General features: G+C 41.7%; 1 protein-coding gene across 1 annotated transcript in view; it reads right to left on the bottom strand.

Moving 5' to 3' along the window:
* LOC114293735 (signal peptide peptidase-like 5) overlaps nt 1-24,312 on the bottom strand; it is a 76,860-nt gene that overhangs the window by 12,829 nt on the left and 39,719 nt on the right. Inside the window, exons 10-11 of the mRNA XM_028237858.2 lie at nt 23,034-23,087; nt 22,868-22,960 (exon numbers count right to left, since the gene is read on the bottom strand). Coding sequence (XP_028093659.2) covers nt 22,868-22,960; nt 23,034-23,087 — 147 coding nt within the window. The remainder of the gene's footprint in view (nt 1-22,867; nt 22,961-23,033; nt 23,088-24,312) is intronic.

Here is a 24,312-nt window from a genome sequence, read left to right as displayed (position 1 = left end):
TATGTATTTCGTACCCTTAATTAATACTTTGTTAGAATTATTTTATATTTTATTTTGTCCTATTTTATTTATTTATTTTTTGTTAAAACCTATCACCTACTTCACTCACTCCCACTACACCACTACCACCTCACCTACTCCACTAAACCTAACCCACTACACCACTACCACCTACTCCTCACCTACTCCTCACCTACTACACTCACCCTCTCCTATATAATGAGCCACTCACCATTTGTAATATACACAATATCAATTAATACATCAATCAATAATATACATCAATTTTTGCATGGTATCAGAGCAGGTTTAGAATCGAATAATTCTGCTTCACCGGCGGGCGGCAGCCTCGCCTTGGCCGCCCGCCGGACCTCTACACATACCTTCTTTATACCTTCGTTGGCATCATCCCTTCCGACCCTCTGCATCTTCTTCTTAAATTCCGCTTGCTTCTCTCCCTTCCTCCACTTCAAGGATAGATATATAGCTGAGAGATGGCAGATTACAGCAGAAGTTGTGAAGAGTATATTGCTACCCAAGAACAAGAGGTGGCATCCAGTGGGAAGAAATATGGAGGACTTGTTCCAAAGAAAAAAAAAAAAAAAAAAACCTTTGATCTCCAAGGATCATGAACGTGCCTTCTTTGATTCTGCAGATTGGGCCTTATGCAAGCAAGGTGCAGGAGTGAACCAAAAATCAACAGTTGCTATTGAGACTTTACAGCCAAAGTCACATCAACACTCCTTATGGTTTTCCTTGTATGGACACGAATCCGAGAGCAGCTCATCCCCGGTAAGCAAGTCCTGCCGATGCTTACTCCGCCACTCCAGCCCTCTTGCTGGCAGATCTCGCCACCACCGTCACCTCCACTCCCTCCGTCGTCCGCAAATGGCTCCGAACCACTCTCTCTCCAATACCCACAACCAATCTCCTTCGCATCTCTGCATCGAGATCGCCAAGCTCGAAACCCAGATCTCCTATGGCGTCTTACACTACATCCTCTTCGTCTCCTATGTGTTACCTATGTTACAGGAGATGGACCTGATCAGCCTCAACCAAGGATGGCTTTCACAGGTGATGCATTATTAATACGTGGATGTGGGAGGACAGATTTTCCGGGTGGAAGTTCAGAACAGCTGTATAAATCAGTGCATTCACAGCTCTTTACACTGCCCAAGGACACCCTCATAAAATAAAATAAACACATATCAACACACTGCCGCAGCACAGGGACAAGGGACACACACACACAACACCCACGTTATTTTCCACTTTTCTTTTATTTTAATATATATATATATATATTTTTTTATTATAATATATTTCCACCATCCTCTACCATAATAATTCTCTCTCTCTCTCTCTCACTTTTAACCCTCTCTTTCCTTTCTTTTTATTTTAATCTTCACATCCACTATATTTTATCTTTCACATAAAGCAGCTGTGCTCTGCAAACATGCGATGATGATGTTTGTTTTAAAAAAAAAAAAAAGGAAGAGAAAAATAAAAATAAAAAATCAATCCCTGACATTCCATCATCATTTTCTTTTATTTTTATTTCCATCATCATTTTCTTTTATTTTTAGTTTAACCCCTCTTTATATCTTTTATCTGTAAAAAAAAAAAAAAAAAAAAAAAAAAAAAAAAAAAAAAAAAAGACAAATAAAAAAAAAAACAAAACAACAAAAATAAAAAATAAAAAATAAAAACCATTTCCCAACACCATTGCTGTTTTTTCACCAATCCGTCCAGACCCACTCTTTCGTTTTGATTTCAATTTTTTTCTTATTTTTCTTTCACATTTTTTTTTTCTTATTCTTTTTCAAAATTCCATTCATACCATATAGATTTACATTCCACAACCTTGTCCTTTTATTCATCTCGGGGATCAACCCCGATCACACTTACACACACAAAAAAAAAAAAAAAAAAAAAAAAAAAAACAAACAAACAAACAACCAACAACAAAAGCTTTGTTTTCTTTTCTGCAGCGGTCATACATCGACCTCACTTCTTCTCTACTCTGCCGCCGGTCTTTTCTTTTTGCCTCCGTCCTGGGCGGCCCTTGACGGTGCTGCCTCCGTGTTTCCCACTCCACTGGGCACGATCACTCCACTCTGCTCCTCCACTGCAGCATATGGCGGCCCTCCAAATCGGAACATCACGGTGGCCTTCCGCTTCAGCTCCTTATTTTCCGCCTTTAGCACACTTATCTCTGCTCGCGCATCCTTATACATGCGTTGGAGCAGAGCCAGCTGGGAGTTTAACTATTGCACCTCATTTGTCCTGCTCTGCAGCCGGTGCAACAAATTTGTGACCGCAGTCATGGTTTCCACGCATGACTTCAGAGTATACTGATTGGCCTCAATATCAGTTTGCACCGCCATTTTTTGCCCCACCGACCGCATCGGAAAGTTCAACGGAGCAAACACAGAGGTGTTTGGTTGAGGTTCACTGGCCACCGCACCAGTTATTTCTCTTGTGGACTCGTTAAGGTCTGGAAAGAGAGTGAGCAGACCACGGGAAGATGAAGCCATTTTCTGGACAACAGAGTGTTACAGAGTATCTCTCTCAGAAATCTCTCTCAGAAAACGAAGAGTTTTTCTGAGTTTTTTTAGCAGGTTTTTTGTCTCTGCTTCCAAGCCTCAGCCTCTGCCTTAGTTTATAAAGACCCTGACGAAGAGGCAGACACGCGCATCATGCGCCTCTCGGTGCTCGCCGACAACTTGGGCGCGCCTTTTGATGGCACGCCTTTTGATGGCACGCCTTTTTGAAAGATTGGGCACACCTTTTGAAAGATTGGGCACACCTTTTGAGGGTGCGACTTTTTAAGGGTCCGACAAGACTCTGTAAACTGTCCCGACATAGATTCCGGTTAGTTTCTACAAGGGTCCGACAAGACTGTAAACTGTCCCGACATAGATTCCGGTTAGTTTCTACAAGGGTCCGACAAGACTCTGTAAACTGTCCCGACATAGATTCCGGTTAGTTTCTACAAGGGTCCGACAAGACTCTGTAAACTGTCCCGACATTGATTCCGGTTAGTTTCTACAAGGGTCCAGCAAGACTCCGTAAACTGTCACAACAACTGTCACAACATTGTCTGCTACAACGGTCCGACATGACCCCATAAACTGTCTTCTACAACGGTCCGACACCGCCATCCAGTGTCCTCTACACCGTTATGACACCCCCATACAGTGTCCTCTACAACGTTATGACACCACCATACAGTGTCCTCTACAACGTTATGACACCACCATTCAGTGTCTTCACCAATGGTCTGACACGACCATACAGTGTCTCCTATCCTTTTTTTTTTATTTTTATGTATTTTCTTGTTTTGTACCTCTCTCCAAACTCAAGTTGGTTAGTTCCTATCCCCCTTGAGTTTGCGGAGGGCTGTTAAAACCTATCACCTACTTCACCCACTCCCACTACACCACTACCACCTCACCTACTCCACTAAACCTAACCCACTACACCACTACCACCTACTCCTCACCTACTACACTCACCCTCTCCTATATAATGAGCCACTCACCATTTGTAATATACACAATATCAATTAATACATCAATCAATAATATACATCAATTTTTACATTTTTCATCTTTGATAGGTATTCCAGAAATGTACTGGAAAATTGATGATAAATGACGGAAGTTGAATCTACATGGAAAGAAGTCAAATAATAAATGGGAGCATTAAAACACAACTTCGTTTTTAGCGTAGTTGGTTGTTCACTTGGTTACATGTTCTTTGGTGGTCCATGGTTCTAGACTTGCTGGAAGCAACTGGTTTCATGTTTTTAAGGAAGTGCACCAACTTGCGCAAAGCACTGGATCTTTAGCCTAAGCTAAAATCCCTTCCAACAAGAGATTAAGTTCCATCAATTTGAATTATATTATACGTGTGTGCCGTACAACTCACGAGGTAGGCCTAAATTAACGCTGGTTAGAGTTGTAAATAGAGATATAGATCTACTTAATTTGACTAACGAAATGGCCTTTGATAGGGATGCATGGAGAAGAAGGATTCATGTAGCTGACCCCATTTAATGGGACTTAAGGCTTGGCTTGATTTGGTTTGGTTTATAAATAGGGATACAAACATCTACAAGAGAAGGTTGGGTTTTATTATTATTTTATATTTTTAATTCTTTTCCATTTTATATTTTTAATTCTTTTCCATTCGTTTCTTTGCTTTTTACTGCTTTGATTTCTTGTCATTGTATGATAACTTCTTGTCCTCCACCCGTTTTCAACTTTTGTTATCAATGAAATTTTGTTGTTGTTGCTCAAACACACAAAAAAGAAAAAATAAATAAAAATGCAATGGATTCAAGTATGTTTATTTCAATTATTGCTTTTATTTTTAGTATAAGCATGTTAGGCTAAATAAATTGTTAAGGTTTGGATGAAATCACATATCTAATTATTTATAATTATTCATGTAAATTAATGTCTTCAATAAATAAATATGCTTTAATTCAAATAATATTTTCTTAATCACTCGCCTATTTTTAACTGAAAATTAAAATTGGATTTTTGTTGTGTTACGTTGGACTCAATTTATGGTTTGTTAAAAGTGGATATAAATTGTGTTTTGATGGAGTCAATCAATATTTTGATTCTAAGCTTTTGTGTGGCAAAAGAAAAATATATTTTATGAAAATTAATAAAAAGAACTTTCATGTTTTATTATCCACAATAAAAGAGTTTTGCCACCAAGTTATTGTGAAAGAAAATTGAAGAATTAATCAACATGAATAAGATGTATGTGATGGATTCCACTACCCTAGTGTTTTATTTATTTCATTAAATCCTTTTTGATATTTGTAATTTTATGTTTTCATTCCATTAAAATCCAGAAATTTGTTCAACTAGATTCGGTAATTTAGTTTAAGACTAATTGATTATTGGTTCAATCTCCTCCTCTTTTGTCTATTTGTTGTGTCTTTTTTGTGCTTCAACTCTCTCTTAGCCTTATAGCTATTAGTCAATTGTCTATTTTGATTTTGATGTTGTTTTCTCTTCTTCTCATTGTGTTGTGCAGGATCAGGTATCCAAGAGGCACATTGAGATCGGGCGTAGAGTTGGAGAACTTTATGTCTTAGAGAGCTTGCATGATCCTTTGGAGCTGCCTTCAGTTCTTCCCTTTTTATATATTTGGCATTCTAGATTGGGTCACTTATTTAGTGATCCTTTGAAACTTTTAGCTAAATCTGGTCATTTAATTTTTCCATTTGTGGCATTACTGAGTGCAGTGGTTCTACATTTGCAAAATGTCTACTCTTTCTTTTAATAAAAGTAGCTCTATTTCTTCTTCTCCCTTTCAGTTGATTCATGTTAATGTTTGGGGCCCTTCCCTCATTGTTATCAAGGGTGGCTCACAGTATTATGTGTCCTTTGTTGATGATTATAATCGGTTTACATAGATCTATTTAATGACACGCAAATATGATTTTTACAAAATTCATTCGACTTTCCACTCCATTGTTACACTCAGTTTTCTACCACCATTGAAGCCCTTTGCTCTAACTTGGGGGGTGAGTATTTGTTGTCTGAGTTTACTGAGTTTTTAGTTTCTAATGGTAATATTCATCAGTCCTTTTTTTCTGATACACCTGCATAGAACGGTTGAGCTGAACGCAAACATCGCCACCTCTTCGATACAGCTCGATATGCTATCTTTGTTCTGTGGAGAAGTTGTGCTCAATGTTGCACAGTTTCTCAATAGGATGCCTATCCCTCTTCTCTGAGGTCCCTCTCCTTATGAGCCCCATCTTGGCGTCGTTCCCAATTACTCTCTTCTTCATGTTTTTGGCTCTGCATCTTTTGTTCTTCTTCCCAAACGGGATCGCTCCAAACTCAGTTCCTGCTTTCTTATGTGTATTCCTAGGGTATGGTATTTTATCAACAGGGTTATCACTGTTATGATCTTGTGACCAAAAAGCTCTATGTTTCTCGACATGTCACCTTCTTAGAAAAACTCCCCTATTGTACTCTTCCTGCTACCTTTGTTCCCATTGCCAAGGATGAATTGGTTCATATTGACCCCTTTCCTCCTGATGAACCCCCCCAAATGATTTGGTCTCTAATCTTGAGGTGTCCAAACTACCTCCTTCCAGCTCTTCAACTCCTTCGCTTGCTCCTCTTCCTGTTTGCAAGTGTCGCAATGCACCTTCGAATTCCCCCTCGTCTGACTTTATTGCTCTCCCTCTTGTATCTCTAGATCCCGCTCCTCTTGCACCTCACTATCCCCCTCGGGAATCTCATCCCCCAGTAAGATTTGGTTTCACTAATACATGTTTCTCTTCCTCCTATCATTCTTTTCTTTCTTGTCTTCATACTTATTATGAATCCAAGTCCTAAAAAGAAGTATGCCATAATGCGAATTGGGTTGCTGCCATAAATAAGAAGTTAATTGATTTTGCTAAAACTCAGACTTGGGACTTAGTTTCGTTGCTTGCTGACAAAAATCTTGTGGGTTGCAAATGGGTTTACAAGGTTAAGATTCTTTCTGATGGCTTTTTGGAACGTTACAAAGCCCATTTGACTGCAAACGGGTTTTCTTAAGAATATGTGATAGATTACAAAGAAACTTTTGCTCATATCGCCAAGATGATTACTATTCGTACTCTTATCGCTATTGCTACTGCACATCTATGGCCTTTTTTCAGTTAGATGTCAAGCATGCTTTTCTTAATGGACATCTTGCTAAGGAAGTATATATGCGACCTCCACCTGACCTATCTCATCTTCCAAGCTTTGTTTGCCATCTTCGCCATGCCCTCTATGGTCTTAAGCAGTCTCTATGGGCATGGTTTGAGCGGTTTCAGTCTATTGCTCTCCAAATTGATTTTTGTCCCAACCAACATGATTCTGCTCTTTTTGTTCATTGTACTTCTACTGGCCTTGTTCTTCTTCTCTTATATGTCGATGCTATAAATAATTAAAGCAAGATAATAGTCAACTCGATATGTTTGGACGGCAATTGGTGTGCGATTCTTTTGATTGACAATCTGATTAGAAGAAGGGAAGTGCATGTTAAATGGTGTTTTATGTGTATACATGATGGGGAGATTGTGAATCACTTGCTCATCTATTATGAGATGGTTCAGGAGTTGTGGCCATTGGCCCGTACCTTGTTTGACGTGGCGTGGGTTTCTTCGGAGTAGGTTTTGGAGTTGTGTCTTTCAGGAGTCAAGTAGGGGAGGGGGCCCAATTGGGCCTTTCGTTGTTAAAACCTAAAGAACATTTGGCCCCACTGGCAACTTCTGAGGTTGGGTTGCATCTTGGGCCCAATGGGGAAAGTCCTCGAACGGGTCAGGTGCTGGATCCCATGGTGCAATGTTTCATTGGGCCCAAGCCCAGAGTCCGATTGCCTGGCGCCTTCATTTCAACTACGGAGCGCCTTCCTTGATACACAGCATGTGGCCTTCCCCAATTCTTTGCCCCAAATCTTGTCATAGTTGGACATGTTAGCATATTATATTAGCCGAAAGTGTTTGGCATATTATATTAGCCGAAAGTGAGTAGGGTCTGTAATCATTTTATACCCTCAGGGATCATCTTGTAATTGTTTTCTTTGTAAACCCTAATCTTCATTTATAAATAAGGGGTGATCTTCTATCATACCCTAAGCTGGTTACCCAAGCTTCATGGTATCAGAGCTTCACCTCTAGGGTTAGGGTTCAAAAACGTACCTAGTTGGATCATCTACTGGGTCGATCTTCAGTCACTGTTGTCACGCTGCTTCGTCTTCATCAACCGGTTGGACCATCTGCTTCGTCTTCGTTCTTCGTCTTCGTTCTTCTCCTCTGCTCGTCGATCTCCTCAGCTCCTCAGCTCGTCGTCGTCTTCCTCAGCTCCTCAGCCCCTCTGCTCGTCACTCGTCCAGCTCCTCCAGACGTTCGTCACTCGTCTTCCTCACCCCTCATCGTCGTCGTCACTCATCCTCACTGTGGTATGATCTCAGACCTAGTGTATATATAAATAGATATATATATTAATATATATATAAAACTAGCCTGATATATATATATATTTATATTTATATATAAATCCATGTATATATCCTGATATCAATTTATATATAAAAAAAAAAAAAAAAAGAAAAAAAAAAAAACCGAAAAAAAAAAAAAAAAAAAAAAAAATGGTTTCTTAAATTTTGTTATATCTTTATAGTGGTCATTGTGCCTGTTATATCATTACCACCTTCCAGGTTTGTGATTGCTACTAGTTTTGTTGCGGGTTCGGTAGTATTGTATCCATGACAGATTCCACCAGTGCGTCCCCTTCTTCTCAAACACCAAAGAGTGAAAGTCCCATTCTACCTACTACCATGACTGAGAACCCCAACCCTAGCCTGAAAATCACCACCTCTCTATTTAATGGTCAAAACTACCTAGCATGGTCTCAAAGCTTGACTATGTTTTTGAAGAGCAGAGGGAAGATGGGATATGTTGATGGCAGGATACAGGCACCTAGTACCACTGACTCAGGTTATGACCAATGGGAGATTACCAACTCTTTAATTATGAGTTGGCTTATCCATTCGATGGTTCCAGAACTTGGTGAGGGCTACTTATCTATGGAGACTGCCCAGGACGTTTGGGAGGCTGTGGCTGCTACCTATTCCCGCAAAGGGAATTTTTCACAGGCATTTGAGTTGCGCTGCTCTATTGAGAGCTCACTTCAGGGGGAGCAGACTGTTCTTCAGTACTTCACTTTCCTCACCAACGGCTGGAAACGCCTTGATCACCTGGAAGACTATAAGCCCGTTTGCCTTACTGATTCTGTCGGGTACAAGAAGTTCATCTCACGGGAACGGGTCTTTAAATTTTTGGCCGGCCTAAATGTAGAGTATGATCCAGTTAGGGGTCGAGTTCTGAGTATGGATACTCTTCCTTCACTTCAGGAGGCATTTTCTTATGTACAAAATGAGGAGAGTCGCCGGTCTGCTATGATGTCCCCTGTCTCTACTGACCGTTCCGCATTACTGTCTACTCCTCGAGATGGCCTCAGCCTGCCTCATCCGTCTGCTGCTAAGGAGTCTGTATTCTGTGATTATTGCAAGAAGCCGCGGCATACTCGTGAGACGTGTTGGAAGCTTCATGGGACTCCATCTGGGGGTCGCGGTGATCGGTCTGGTTCTCGAGGAGGTCGGTCAGGTCAATCTAGGGGCCGTAGTTCCTATTCCCGGGCTCATCAGTCTAGTGCCGTTGATACCCTTGATTCTAATTCTACTTCTGTTACCCAAGCTTCTGATACTGAGCTGGAGGATGCTTTGCGCCAATTGTTGGACCGCCGATCTTCTACTGCTCTCAGTACCGCTTCCTCGTCCTTTGCCCGCTCAGGTAACTTAGCATCTTCTCCTTGTGCTTTCCTGTGTCATCCATCTTTGCCGTGGATTATTGATTCTGGTGCCTCAGATCATATGTCTGGCTCCTCTGATCTTTTCTCTGTCTATAAGCCCTCTTCAGGTCAGGACAAAGTTAGGATTGCCGATGGAACTGTTTCTTCCATTTCTGGAAAAGGTTTAGTCCAAGTCACTCCTACCATACATCTATCTTCTGTTCTCCATGTTCCCAAGTTTTCTGTCAATCTGTTATCCTTAAGTCGTCTTACCCAGGATTTGAATTGTCGTGTGACGTTTTTTCCTGATCATTGTCTTTTTCAGGACCTTGTCACGGGGAGGACGATTGGCAGTGGTAGTGCAGAAAATGGTCTCTACTTCCTAGATCAACCGGACAAACTTGCTTATTCTACCACTACGTCTTCTACTACCTCCGCTGATGTATGGCTATGGCATCGGCGTCTTGGGCATCCCTCATTTCATTTACTTAAGCATTTATTTCCTTCTAGTTTCGCAAATCATCATGTGTCTGACTTTCTTTGTGAGTCTTGTCAACTTGGAAAACAACATAGAGCTTCTTTTGCTCCCAGTTTGAATAAAAGCTTAGTTCCTTTTTCATTAATACATTCTGATGTTTGGGGTCCCTCTCGTGTTCTGTCTGTGAACAGTCATCGCTGGTTTGTTACATTTATTGATGATTTTTCTCGTGCTACTTGGGTGTATCTCATGAAAGATAAGAGTGAGGTTTTCTCTGTGTTTCGCACTTTTCATAAGATGATTTGTACTCAGTTTGGGGCCACTATCAAAATATTTCGTTCTGATAATGGCGGGGAATACATAGCTTCTGGGTTAGGACAATATTTCTCTACTCATGGCATTATCCATCAGACCTCTTGCACCAATACCCCCCAACAAAATGGGGTAGCCGAACGCAAGAATCGGCATCTTCTTGACATGGCTCGGTGCATGTGTTTTTTTATGAATGTGCCTCGACTCTATTGGGGCGACGCTGTTCTCACCGCTGCCCATCTTTTTAATCGTCTCCCTACCCAGGTCTTGGACAAACAGGCTCCGCTTCACGTCCTCCTCGGTTCTCAGTCCTTGTTTTCTATTCCTCCCAAAATATTTGGTTGTGTCTGTTTTGTCCATAATCACTCTCCCTCTCGTGGTAAGTTGGACCCTCGCTCCCTCAAGTGTGTTTTCCTTGGTTACTCTCCTACTCAAAAGGGGTATAAATGTTACCACCCTTCTTCTCGTAAGTGGTTTGTGTCCATGGATGTCACTTTCTTTGAATCTCAGTCCTATTTCTTGTCCTCTCCGGTGTCACCGTCCTCATTTCCGGGGGAGCCTTGGTGTGAAGTGAGCCCTGTGCCTCCTATGGAAGAACCAGTTGGTCTTGCACCACCCTCTACTACTGTGCTTCCTATGGTGGAACCAGTTGTTCTTGCACCTCCCTCTACTGAAACTATAGAACCCACTGTCACCAAGAATAAGGACGAGAATGTTTATGTCCGGGACATAGACAGAAAACAAGTTAACTGGATACACGGGACCGTTTCTGCTACTCCGCTGCCATCTCCTGCTTCTGATGAGAGTCTAGGTAACTTTGAATCTCGTGAGACCATTGATCTTGATGTTCCTATTGCCAAGAGGAAGGGTGTGAGATCTTGTACTCAACATCCTATCTCACAATTTGTATCATACTCTCATTTGTCATCCTCATATAGAGCGTTTGTGTCCAATATTTCCTCTGTTAGCATTCCTAACCATTTTCAGGATGCTCTTGCTACCTCTGAGTGGAAACTAGCTATGATTGAGGAAATGAAAGCACTTAGGAAGAATGGCACTTGGGAATTGACTGAGTTACCTACGGGCAAACGACCTGTGGGATGTAAATGGGTATATACTGTGAAACACAAAGCAGATGGGTCTATTGAGCGTTACAAGGCAAGACTTGTGGCAAAAGGGTTTACTCAGACATATGGCATTGATTATCAGGAGACCTTCGCACCCGTGGCTAAAATGAATTCAGTCAGAGTACTTCTCTCTCTAGCAGCTAATCTAGATTGGCTGCTTTATCAGTTTGATGTCAAGAATGCTTTTCTCCATGGTGACCTCGAAGAAGAAGTATATATGGACATTCCTCCGGGTTTTGAGGATCATCAAACAGAAGGCAAAGTATGCAAACTTCGGAAGTCATTATATGGTCTCAAACAGTCTCCAAGGGCTTGGTTTGAGAGATTCACTCAGGCTATGTTGAAATTTGGCTTCAAACAAAGTCAGGCAGATCACACATTGTTTGTGAAACATTCCTCACGTGGTAAGACTACAGCACTTATTGTTTATGTAGATGACATAGTTCTTACAGGCAATGATAGTGGGGAAATACCTCTGTTGAAGAAATATTTAGCCAACGAGTTTGAAATCAAAGACTTAGGAAGCTTGAAGTATTTTCTGGGAATTGAAGTTGCTCGCTCTAAAGATGGGATATTTATCTCACAGAGAAAATATGTGCTTGACCTGTTGAAGGAAACTGGGATGCTTGGCTGCAAGGCATGTGCCACTCCACTGGAACCAAATCAGAAATTGGGGGATGATGAAGGAGGAGAAGTTGTGGATAGGGGGAGCTATCAACGATTAGTGGGTAAGCTCATTTACCTATCTCACTCTCGTCCTGATATTGCTGTTGCTGTCAGTATAGTTAGTCAGTTTATGCATGCTCCTCATCAGATTCACTATGAGGCTGTCATGAGAATCTTGAGGTATTTGAAGTCTGCTCCTGGTAAGGGTCTGTATTTTTCAAAGTATGATCATCTTCGTGTAGAGGCCTATACAGATGCTGACTGGGCTGGGTCAGTAACTGATAGGAGATCAACTTCAGGGTATTGCACATTTGTTGGCGGTAACCTAGTTACTTGGAGGAGTAAGAAACAGAATGTGGTTGCCAGGTCAAGTGCAGAAGCTGAGTTTAGAGCTATGGCACAAGGTGTGTGTGAACTTTTATGGATCAAATTATTGTTAAGTGATCTAGGTATTGATCAGACGGACTCCATGCGGTTATACTGTGATAATAAGGCCGCCATCAACATCGCTCACAATCCCGTTCAACATGACAGGACAAAACATGTTGAGATTGATCGCCACTTCATTAAGGAGAAACTCACTAGTGGTACCATTTGTACTCCTTTTGTCCAGTCTGGTGAACAACTTGCTGACATTCTCACCAAGGGAATTGGGAATAAACCATTTCATGACATATTAGGCAAGCTGGGCATGAGAGATATCTTCGCACCAACTTGAGGGGGAGTGTTAGCATATTATATTAGCTGAAAGTGTTTGGCATATTATATTAGCCGAAAGTGAGTAGGGTCTGTAATCATTTTATACCCTCAGGGATCATCTTGTAATTGTTTTCTTTGTAAACCCTAATCTTCATTTATAAATAAGGGGTGATCTTCTATCATACCCTAAGCTGGTTACCCAAGCTTCAGGACAATCCCCATATCTCCGCCATAACCGTTGATCCTGTTGCGCCAAATCAGCGACTGCCGTTTCTGTCGTCTGGGAAGCAGATTCCACCTCCGGCCCGCTCTCCAACCAAACAGGCAAAGAAAATCGCCAAAAGCCCCATTGGACTGAAATCCGTGGGGGGATCCCTTCTGACAACCCTCGTACCCTCAGACGAACACAACCCAAGACATCCACTGTCTCATCCACCTCCAAAAAACCGCCACACCTGTTCCCCATTGCGCGATACGTCACTATCCCACGAAGATGAATAGGTAAACCCAGAACTTGAATCCATTGACCAACTCCCAACGTCGTCACCTTTCGTCGGACATAGCAAGCCGTAGGTGACCACCAGTCCAAATCAGGATCACGGCCAACAAGAGTCCACTTCTGTCACAGCACTGATGCTGCTTCTCGCCTCGAATGGAAGACCAACAAAAAGTATTGACCTCCAACACTCGACACCAGCACCTTCCCCGAAGCTCTCCACCAACGATTCACCCAATCGGTAACAAAAGAAAGCCTTGGCCCCTTCTCACTGTCCTCGCCAACCCTTCCCACCAAGGCCCTATCAAGGAGCCGAAGCCAACCCCCTTCTCCTCCCCCTGTAACCACCACATTGTTATGCTTAGTTGACGGAGAGGCTACCAGCCTCGCTAGGGGCACTCCGAATGTTACCACCTCCCGCTGCATCACCCTTCTAACCTTGGCCCAACCATCCCTTAAGGCAAAGCCTTCAATAACCAGTGCAAGCCCCTTTCACCCATCCCCAAAAGTGGAGTCTTTGAGAAAAATCTGCTCCCTTTTGCTACCTGTCGTGGCCACAATCTACATTGACGAACCACCATTCTCCTCCCCTCGGACCCATACTGCCACTGTTCGACAATCCCCAATAAGTCTACCCAGATAGGCCAATCGGTCGATATCTCATGACGCCTTTCGGAGCCTCACGACAAACCAACCCACTTCACACCCCACAAGGATGATTGCCCTTCGAAGACCTTGCCCTCGCTCCACAATTGACAGTCAACGCCGCCCAATCTGAACCGTATCAATCTCTTCGAGTTCAAAAGAACGGCCTCCTAAGAACATAATTCTCCGGTGAGGGCCAACTCTCTGCTCTGCCGAGAACATTACTCCTTGCTTCTTCCCCCTTTTACCTACTAGAGCTCCTCCCCAAGATTGCAAAAGCTCCAAAACCTACTCTGAAGAAACCCACACCACGTCAAACAAGGTACGGGCCAATGGCCACAACTCCTGAACCATCTCATAATAGATAAGTAAGTGATTCACAATCTCCCCATCATGTATACACATAAAACACCATTTAACATGCACTTCCCTTCTTCTAATCAGATTGTCAATCAAAAGAATCGCACACCAATTGACGTCCAAATATATCGAGTTGACTATTATCTTGCTTTATTTATTTATTATCTTGACCTCCTGGATAGTACTAGAGTCGGACCAAGTGATGATCATATCACGATCGTCAATTGTCGACGACTACGACCGGTGATGTTTCAACGGCAAAGGGAGCAGGGCCATCGACAAGGCAATCAGTTGGGTCGTTGATACAGCCTGGGTCTGGATCGTTAGGGGTGTCAGCTAGTCTAAACTCGGTTTCAGGGGTTGCGCAGCCGATGAAGTGCAAAAGGATGTGCTGGAAGCTGGCTGTCCTTTGGCGGTCAATGGTTGCAGCTTTCGGTCTGATGTTTCCTCCTTCGGGAAGGGTGATGTGCCACCTTGATAGGAGCAGCATGGTGGGTTGTCATGGGCTGATAGGGTTGTTTTTGATACTGAGGAAGGTCTGAACCAATTGGTGCCAATGGTGATTCAGCCACTGGGTGTGGAGGTTGTTGCACCAGGGGTCTTTCCAGATCTGAATCTAAAAGTGTCTCACAGTGGTGTAGAGTTGGGTAGGGATGGCATACCTTCACCTGAGGAAGTTTCGAAATGGGTGTTGGAACGAATCAGTGAGGTTAGTCGGGTATTGGGCTTGTCTTTCGAACGGCATGAGGAGAAAGTGCTGCGTTTATTCTCAGCGGTGAAGGAGTCATGGCGGAAAGGGACTCCTAGTAAGGCGGGGGTCAAACCATTAGACACCGGTCGGAGAAGGAACCGGGAGCTTGACAATCTTGCCTGTTCCATTAATTATGAACATAGAGGGTCAACGGTGGGAAGTGACTCTCGGAGAACTCGTGGGGGACCACTTCTGTTGAAATGAGACTAAAAATTCTTTCTTGGAATGTGCAGGGTTTGAATGATGGGGACAAAAGGATGGCAATGAAGGCGGTTTTGCATAGCGCGAATGCTGATGTGGTATGCTTATAGGAGACAAAGATGAAGGTGTTAGGGGAGGCGGTGGTCCACGATATTTGGGGTGGACAGTTTGTGGAGTGGTTCCATTTGCCAGCTATCGGTACAACCAGAGGGATACTTTTATGTTGGGATTCCAGGGTACTTGTGAAAGAGGAGGAAGAGGAGGAGGAGGAGAAGGTGGGCGGTTTCTCTTTGTCTTGTCTGTTCGGTGTATAAAGGATCTGTTTCGGTGGGTGTTTACTGGGGTGTATGGTCCGGTGCAGAATGCAGACCGCGGTAAGTTTTTGGCTGAGTTAGAAAATATGGCGTTTCTTTGGTCAGCGCCTTGGCGCATGGGGGGTGATTTTAATATGGTGCGGTGGCCGTCAGAGAGGGTGGGGAGCACTAGGGGGTTAAAGTGGATGCGGTCTTTCTGTTCCTTTGTTGATGCGATGCAGTTGATTGATTTGCCTTTGATTTGCCTCTTCAAGAGGGGAGTTTCACTTGGTCGAATGGGCAGAGTCTATTGCGGATTGATCGATTTTTGATTTCTGGACGTTGGGAGGAACATTTTTCGGCTGCTACTCAGATTCGCCTACCTCGTCCAGTGTCAGATCATTAACCCATTTACTTAGTACTGGTGGGGTTCGGAGGGGCCCCACTCCGTTCCGTTTTGAGAATATGTAGTTACATTCGGATGGTTTCTTGGAGAGGGTCCGCGAATGGTGGACTGGTTATGTGGTTATAGGTTCGCCTAGTTGTAGATTGGCTCATAAATTGAAACTGCTTAAAAGGGATCTGAAATGATGGAATAAGGAGGTGTTTGGGAGTTTAGAGGGCCAAAAAGCGGCCATGGTGTCTTTACTCCAGGCATTGGATGAGTTAAGAGTTTAATGGGGGTATGTCGCCTGCTGACGTTACGAGCAAGGAGACAGCCAGACAGGATTATGTCCGTATCTCTCGTCTAGAAGAGGTGTGTTTCAGGCAGAAATCCCGATGTTTGTGGCTAAAGGATGGGGATCGGAATACAAAGTTCTTTCATCGGATGCCGAATGCACATCGTCGGGTGAATCAGATTAACAAGTTGTGGGTGGAGGGTCAAGAGCTAAATATGGAGAGGGCGATCAAGGACGGGATTGTGGCTTTTTATCAGCATTTGTTTCGGTAACAAACAAGGGAGTGGCGGCCAACGCTGGCAGGGGTTCAGTTTGATATGATTTTGGAGGCGGATAGGGTGGCTTTGGAACACCTTGTTACGGAGGTCGAGGTGTTTGGGGCTTTACAGGCGATGTGTGGGGACAAGGCGCCACGCCCAGATGGCTTTACCATGGCATTTTTTCAATATTGTTGGAGTGTGGTTAAACCGGATGTGATGGAAACTTTGGAGGCTTTCTTTGTGACAGGCCAGTTTGAGAAGAGTCTTAATGCGACTTTCTTGGCTTTGATTCCTAAGAAAGGGAGGGCAGAGGATATTTAGGATTTTAAGCCTATTAGTTTGCTTGGTAGTGTATATAAGCTTTAGCTAAGGTCTTGGCAAATAGGTTTTGAGGGGTTTTGCAAGCAGTGGTGTTTAAATCCCAAAATGCTTTTGTGGGGAGTCGCCAAATTCTGGATGCAGTGTTGGTGGCAAATGAGTGTGTGGATTCTCGAATTCGACAGGGCCACTCAGGTTTGATTTGTAAGTTGGATATTGAGAAGGCTTATGATAATGTTCGGTGGGAGTTTCTTCTAAACGTTTTGGAGCGTATGGGTTTTGGATAGAGTTGGTGTAGGTGGATCTAGTTTTGTATTTCTACTGTGCGGATGTCTATTCTAGTAAATGGTACGCTGGCTGGTTTTTTCCTGACCTATAGAGGCCTTCGTCAAGGGGATCCTTTGTCTCCATTATTGTTTATCCTAGTGATGGAGGCATTGAGTCGATTGGTGGATAAGGCTGTTCTTGAAGGTCTTTTGGGAGGCTTTTTAGTAGGACCTCTCACGGGGGCACCTATTTGCGTTTCTCATTTGTTGTATGCTGAGGACGCTCTGATTTTTTGTGGGGCTGTGGCAGAGCAGGTGGGGTATTTAAGATGTGTTTTGTTATGCTTTGAGGCAGTTTCGGGCCTTCGGGTGAATCTCAGGAAGTCGGAAATGATTCCGGTGGGGAAGATGGAAAATTTGTCAGTTTTAGTGGCGGTGTTGGGATGTAAGGAGTCGGCTTTGCCGGCTACTTATTTGGGTTTACCGTTAGGGGCGACGTTTAAGGTTCAAGGGGTGTGGGATGGCGTGGTGGAGCATATTCAGCGCTGGTTGGCGGGTTGGAAGAGACAATATCTTTTGAAAGGCGGTAGGTTGACTCTAATCAAAAGTGTGTTGAGTAGCATTCCGACATTCTTTATGTCTTTGCATGTTATTCCGGTTTCAGTGGTACGTCGGTTGGAGAAGCTTCAGCGTGATTTTCTGTGGGGTGGCAGGGGGGATGATTTTCGTTATCATTTGGTGGATTGGGGGCAGATCTGTAAACCAAAAGAGGCAGGAGGTTTGGGGGTTCGGCGTTTGGTGACTTTCAACAAAGCTTTGGGTAAGTGGCTGTGGCGCTTTGCTTTGGAACCGAAGAGGGTTTGGAGACGGGTGGTGGCTAGTAAGTTTGGGTTGGCTAAGGGGGAGTGGGTGGCATGGGCTGTGGTTGGTTCTTATGGGTGTGGCTTATGAAAAGGGATTGAGTTGGGGTGGGTGTAGTTTTGGGCAAGGGTGGATTTCCGGGTGGGTAATGGACGGAAAGTGCGTTTCTGGAAGGATAAGTGGTGTGGTGGAGTTGCGTTAGCGGATCGTTTCCCGCTAATTTTCGAAATTGTAGGGGATCAAGACGCTATGGTAGCAATCTTATTTGGGGGGTGAGGGTGTGGTGGTTTGGGACATTCATTTGCGCCAAGTGTAGCGATCCCAATTTTGCTACTTCGCTGAGTATGTCGGGAATCGAGCTGCCCGGTCAACTCGCGGGGGTCCAGGGGGCAGAGCCCCTTGGTGGGTCCAAGGGCAGCGCCCTGGCGGGGATTGAGCTGCTCGATCAGCTCGCGGGGGTCCAGGGGGCAACGCCCCTTGGCGAGTCCTAGAGCAGCGCCCTGGCAAGGTTGAGGGGCAGCGCCCCCGAAGCAAAAATGCAAAATGCATTAGAAGTTGCTTGTCCGCTCGAGCGGCCGTTTATGCGCTCAAGCGGAGAATATTTGGTTCCAGAAGTTTAACCTATCCGCAAAAGTACTAAGAAAGTGTATTTGATGCTCGAGCGGGGCTTTCCACGCTCGAGTGGACCATGTTATATCAGTTCGTGAATCTGATATTTCAAATCACTTTCGGATATCTCTCTCTTTAAAAACCCTTTCCTCTCTCTTCTCTTTACATTTCTTATGCCAAATTGGATCAAAACCTTGATTTCTTAAGATCCATTAGAGTTCTACCATAAGTTCTTCATCAAAGTTGGTTAACTTCTCGAGGGTTTCGTTGTGTGCGGTGAAGATCGAGTTTCGACACCGTTGATTTTGGGGGTTTCATCTCATTTCTTCTTCAAAACTTGAGGTAGGGATTTTCTTAGAGTTATATATATATTTTTGCAAGATCTATCTGATTTTCGAAATCATCTTTCGATAGCTTTGAAAATTGATTGTTGATTCAAGAAGTTGAGCGATTTTGAAAGTGGGTTTGTCTCTTGTTCTTTTAAAATGATCTTATGGGTTTTGATCTTCGTTGATTGAAGAAAAGATGATTTTGGAAAGTTTTCTTTCAAAAGATTTTGAGTTGTATAGTTTTGGTGAGAAAACCTAGAATTTGGGATTTTTTTTTAAAGGAGACTGAAAATCCATGAATGATATTGTTATATTTATTTTGTGTGTCAAAATAAATGAATGTTTAGAAAATTTCTTGTTTATATTTATATAAATGATGAATTTCAAGGAATATGAGAATTGTTGTTCATTTTGGAAATTATTGTTCAAAACGTTGAAATAGTCTTAAAATAACTAATTGTCAAGGATACTTGAGAAGAGGGAATTGTGTTATTCCTTGGATGATGAATTGTAAATAAAGTATTTATATTCATCTTGTGAAATTGGCATATCAATTCATTTGATTTCATTAAACATTGAAAGTTGATTTGAAAACTTGTATTGAGAAAAGAATGTTGAGAAACAAGTTTTCATAGAATGATTTTGGGATAAATACGTTGGTAAGTCTTGATAGGTGGTGTAGATGATATTGAATAAGTTGGCTTGAGAGTCCGGGGTAAAAGACTGAAAACCCGCGCGGATAGGTGTCGAGCCTTCCGGTTAATACCGGTAAAAATAAAAATTTGGTAGTACTTGTATAGTCTACTTGCAAACACCGACCTAGTGATTACCAGAGTCGTATTTACCGCCCTTGAAATAAATTGTTAAGTTTTGAAAAATTGAAATTGCATAATATCATTGAGCATGACGGTTTTCAAAAGATGAAAATGTGATTTATCTTCAAAAAGGGCATAGCATGGCATGTGCATTTCATCTCTTGAGACTTGTATAAAATGTATATACTTTGTTAAGAATTTCTTACTGGGCTTTATGCTTACCCTACGAGATTTTTGTGCAGGAAAAGATGTGGTGATCCCATCCAACTAGGGGCGTGGAAGTATGTGTGTTGGGAGTACAATTCTCTCATTTTGTTGTGACTCTGTGTGTAAACTAAGGGCTGTGTTTGTGTGAGTTTAAATAACCGTTTTGTGTAACCAGGCTTAAGGCTTGGAAACTTGTAAACCCTTAGGGGTATTTTTTTGTTTATCTACTTGTTGTTGGATTAATATATTGTTACATGAAGAACTATTGTATCATGTAATGTAAGTTTGGAGATTTATATTCGGTTTTTCTTGAAAGAGTCATGATTGTTGTATTATCATTTGGGCTAGAAATTTGGGGCATTACACCAAGACTGGGAGTTTGATCAATTGCTGCAGCAATGGAATTATTTGTATGGATTGGGTGTGACTGGGGTGGGGGAAGATGCTTTGGGGTCGAATGTGGTGAGGACTAAAGGGCGTTTCTCTGTTTTATCCTTTTACCGGTGTTTAGTGGGGGGAGGTGAGGAGGGATTTTCCTTGGAAAAGTATTTGGTTGTCGGGAGTTCCCTCTAAGGTGGTATTCTTCATGTGGACGGCAGCATTAGGACGGAATCTTACGATTGATAATTTGGTGCAGCGTGGTCTTTTTCTAGTGAATTAGCGTCGCATGTGTTACATGGATGCTGAGTCTGTTGACCATTTGTTTTTGCACTGTTCTGTGGCTAGCCGGTTGTGGGGACTTATGTGTTCTCTTTTTGAGATTGTTTGGGTTCAACCATGGCGGGTGGTGGATATGATGTGGAGTTGGCGTGGAGCTCGGGTTGGTCGGCGGTGGCGGCATGTATGGTCTATGGTGCCCCTTTGTTTGATGTGGTTAGTTTGGTTAGAGCATAAAAGGCGAACTTTTCAAGAGGTTCGTCAATAGTGTTTTGTGGCTCGAGAGTCATCTTCTTTCCGTTTTGTATAGTTGGATGGAAAGGAAGTTTGATCCAGATTTGTTTGTCTTGTTAGGTTTTTTAGATGATTTTATTGTTTAGGGGTGGTAGGTTCTCTGGGCAGTTCTGTATTCGTTGCATCTTCTTCATGCTCTTTCAATAAAGCTTGTTTATTTATCAAAAAATAAATAAATTCAGGAGGTCAAGTACTAACTTTTTCAAAAATTTGAAATTAAATATTTGGCGCCCCTTCAGTATTTTCTTGGCATTGAGGTTGTCTCTTCTCCTACTAGGGGTATCTTCTCTCTCAAACTAAATACACTAGCGATATCTTTTTCTCGTGCCAATCTCACTGATGACAAGACTGTGGGCACTCTTATTGAATTCTATGCTAAGTTTTCTGCTTTTGATGGTGTTTCTTTCCTTGGAGATTCTCTCATCTCTTGAAAAAGTAAGAAGCAATCTGCTGTTGCTTGCTCCATTGCTGAAGCTGAGTATCGTGCCATGGGTCATGCTATTTCTGAAATAGTTTGGCTTCGCTGGCTTCTTTCTAATATGGTTGTTTCTCTTTCTTCCCGAACTTCGTTATATTGTGACAATCAAAGTGTTGTTCAGACTGCCCACAACTTAATTTTCCATGAACACGTGAAAATACATTGAAATAGATTGTCACTTTATTCAGAAGCACCTTCAAGCCGCCACTCTTACTCTCTCCTTTGTTCCCTCCTCTTTCCAGTTAGCCGACTTCTTTACAAAGACTCATACTACTGCCTGCTTTCATTTCTTTTTTAGCCAACTTTCCATGCTTTCTACGCGTGATCTTTAAGTTGAGGAAGGGTGTGAAATATGCATTTTATGCTATTGTTATTTTATCTTTCACTTAATGGTAGTTTAGTCCTATTATCTGTAATTAGGACTTTAGGGTTTTGGTTATTTACCTATTTATATTGTACTTTAGCCTTTGCTAATTATTCAATCAATAATATTTTATTCGTTTGTTACCTTTGTATCACAAGCAACTATTCACATTTATCAGAGCATGTTTGGTACGGAATAATGGGCTGGAATGAAATGCCCATTCTAGCTTTGCATTCCCTTTCTCGTGTTTGGTACACCTTATGTAGGTAGGAATACCTATCTCTTCTTCCAAGCTAAGGAATAGACATTCCATTTCACCATGGAATCATCCTATAACAAGTGTCTATTAGTAAGTTGGCTACTACCATCATCTTTTACTGCCATTGCCACCCTTGTTCCACCACCCTACCACCATCACCTATGACTACTGCCCAATACCAACACCACCCTACTATCGCCGCCACCACCACCATCCTTGCCACCACCCCACCACCACCCTACTACTGCCATCACCGCTTCACGAGAACTGGGGGAGAAATATTCAATTCTACTCCAATATATTTCGAGTCATATATGATATATCCCAACCACATGTACTAGGCTTCAACTAATAGGAATGCTATTAAAAAAGGCTTACTAGAAGGTAAGACCACATAAAGTCATCCGGTTTTCAAAATTTACTCCATGCCATAGTTTCATAAGGTCGATAACCATCAATGAAGGATTTACAACTTGGCTAAAGCTAAAATAATTGGGCATGATAACCTATAATCTGTGCAATAGAGAATAAAACCATGTAGAATTTGTTTATTGCTTTTTCATAGCCTAGATCAGTTGGGAGGGTATTTTATAATCTTTGTGGAATTAGAAAGCTGCCACACAGCTGAAGGAAAGAAAATCAGCTGGCTCATTGGAAATTTACTGGAAAAATTTGACCAATATAATCAAGAAACTAGCGTGGGCAGCAACAGCTTGTTACATGTGGCAGGAACACAATAACACAGCTTTTAGCTGAAGCCAAATATCACCAAAACAAGTTATGCAAGAGATTGAATGAGATGTGTGTTTTAAAGCTCCTCATCTCAAATTTATCCAGGCAATGATCTGAACCAGTTTGCTAGAAATGGGGCATATCAAACCAAGTGTTGGACCTCACTATTCCCATGTTTGTTGTAAATTCCCTTTTGTGTATTATCGTAAAGGGATGCCCATACTTCGCTTTGTATAAAAAGCATCTTTCGTATATACATAAGCAAAAAATCTTTTGTCTATATATAAGAAAAACTCACACCTTAACAATACATGAAAAAAGATGCAAAGAACGAGTATTAACACTTACCGCAATCATAACACTGTCGTGGAATATATATGGCGACAGGAAGACCCAAAAGATGTCATAAAGAAATGCACAACAAAGAAGTACCGTCGCAACCTGAATAAAGTTAATTGTATCAGCTGATGGATTTAAAATTCTAACAATGAAATATTAGAGATTATTGATCTACCTTTATATTAGGTAGTCGAGCAATCTGCAAGACCCTTATCATCAAGCAGATACCCTGTCAACAAAAAAGTCATTTAACAAGCTAAATACCTTCAAGCTAAATTTAATAACAATACATAATCACTCCATATGCAACACATCATGCAAAATTACCAATAAATAAAGCTAAGCAAAAGAAAAATGAGATTTACACTAAGTAGCACAAACATGGACATGTGACACATGGATACACTGACATGAAAAATTTCAAAACATGTAGGACATGATACGGATATGTTAAAATTTTATTATAAAAAAACAACACCATATTAGTACACATTAATGTGTGTTTGGGAGGGAAAAGATTGGGTACACACTTAACTTTTGGCATAGTACACAGAGTGATTGCCCCAAGACTTGAACTCATAACCTCAAGGTTATTAGGCTAAGGTTTTACTATTGAACCATGGTCACCCCTATTTTCAAAATTTTATTATATGTCATATATATATATATATATGAATATGAATAGTTTATAAAAAGGTAATGAAAGAAAAAGGTAAAATAACACTAATTAAAATTTAAAATAAAGCAAAAATCATATATTCCATTACTTAAACATCAATATATTATTCATGTAACAATTGCATTCTAAAGAGTGCAAAACAATTGTAGAATAGTAAAATACACAATGTATTCATCTTATAAAAGTTTCAAAACATATTCAAGGTGCACAAGCATTCCAAAGAATGCAAAACATTGTTACTATGAAGAGATTCATCCATAGGTTGTGTTCAAAGGATTCAAAAATTGTTGCTGAAATGTTTGTAAAGTGTCCAACATTATGCATTGAAAAATTTAATTAAGACACGTTGAAAAAGTGTCGGATATGCTTTTATAAGTGTCCACAAAGTGTCGTGTCCGACACACACATCTCATCCATATAGGTTTCAGTGCTTCTTATAGCATGATGATCCCATCCAATTTTATTTTATTTTATTTTTATAAATGTAAACACTGTTACTTACGCTTCTAAGAAACATATACCAAATGGTATATTGATGTGATAAAAGCCATGTACGATGGGGTTGTCACTAAAATTAGATCACCTGAAGGAGAAATTAATGAATTCCTAATCATTGTAGGATTACATCAAGGGTCAACATTGAGTCCTTACCTATATGCTTTAATCATGGATGAATAAACTAAACACCTTCGGGATAATATCCATGGTGTATGTTGTTCGTAGATGATATAGTTTTACTAGATAAAACTAAGAAAAGAATTAATACAATATTAGA

The sequence above is a fragment of the Camellia sinensis genome, chromosome 7, assembly GCF_055761805.1.
Source record: "Camellia sinensis isolate YWXY chromosome 7, ASM5576180v1, whole genome shotgun sequence".
NCBI lineage: Eukaryota > Viridiplantae > Streptophyta > Magnoliopsida > Ericales > Theaceae > Camellia > Camellia sinensis.
Note: the sequence above shows the minus strand (reverse complement) of the source record. Positions and strands in the feature narration are given on the sequence as shown.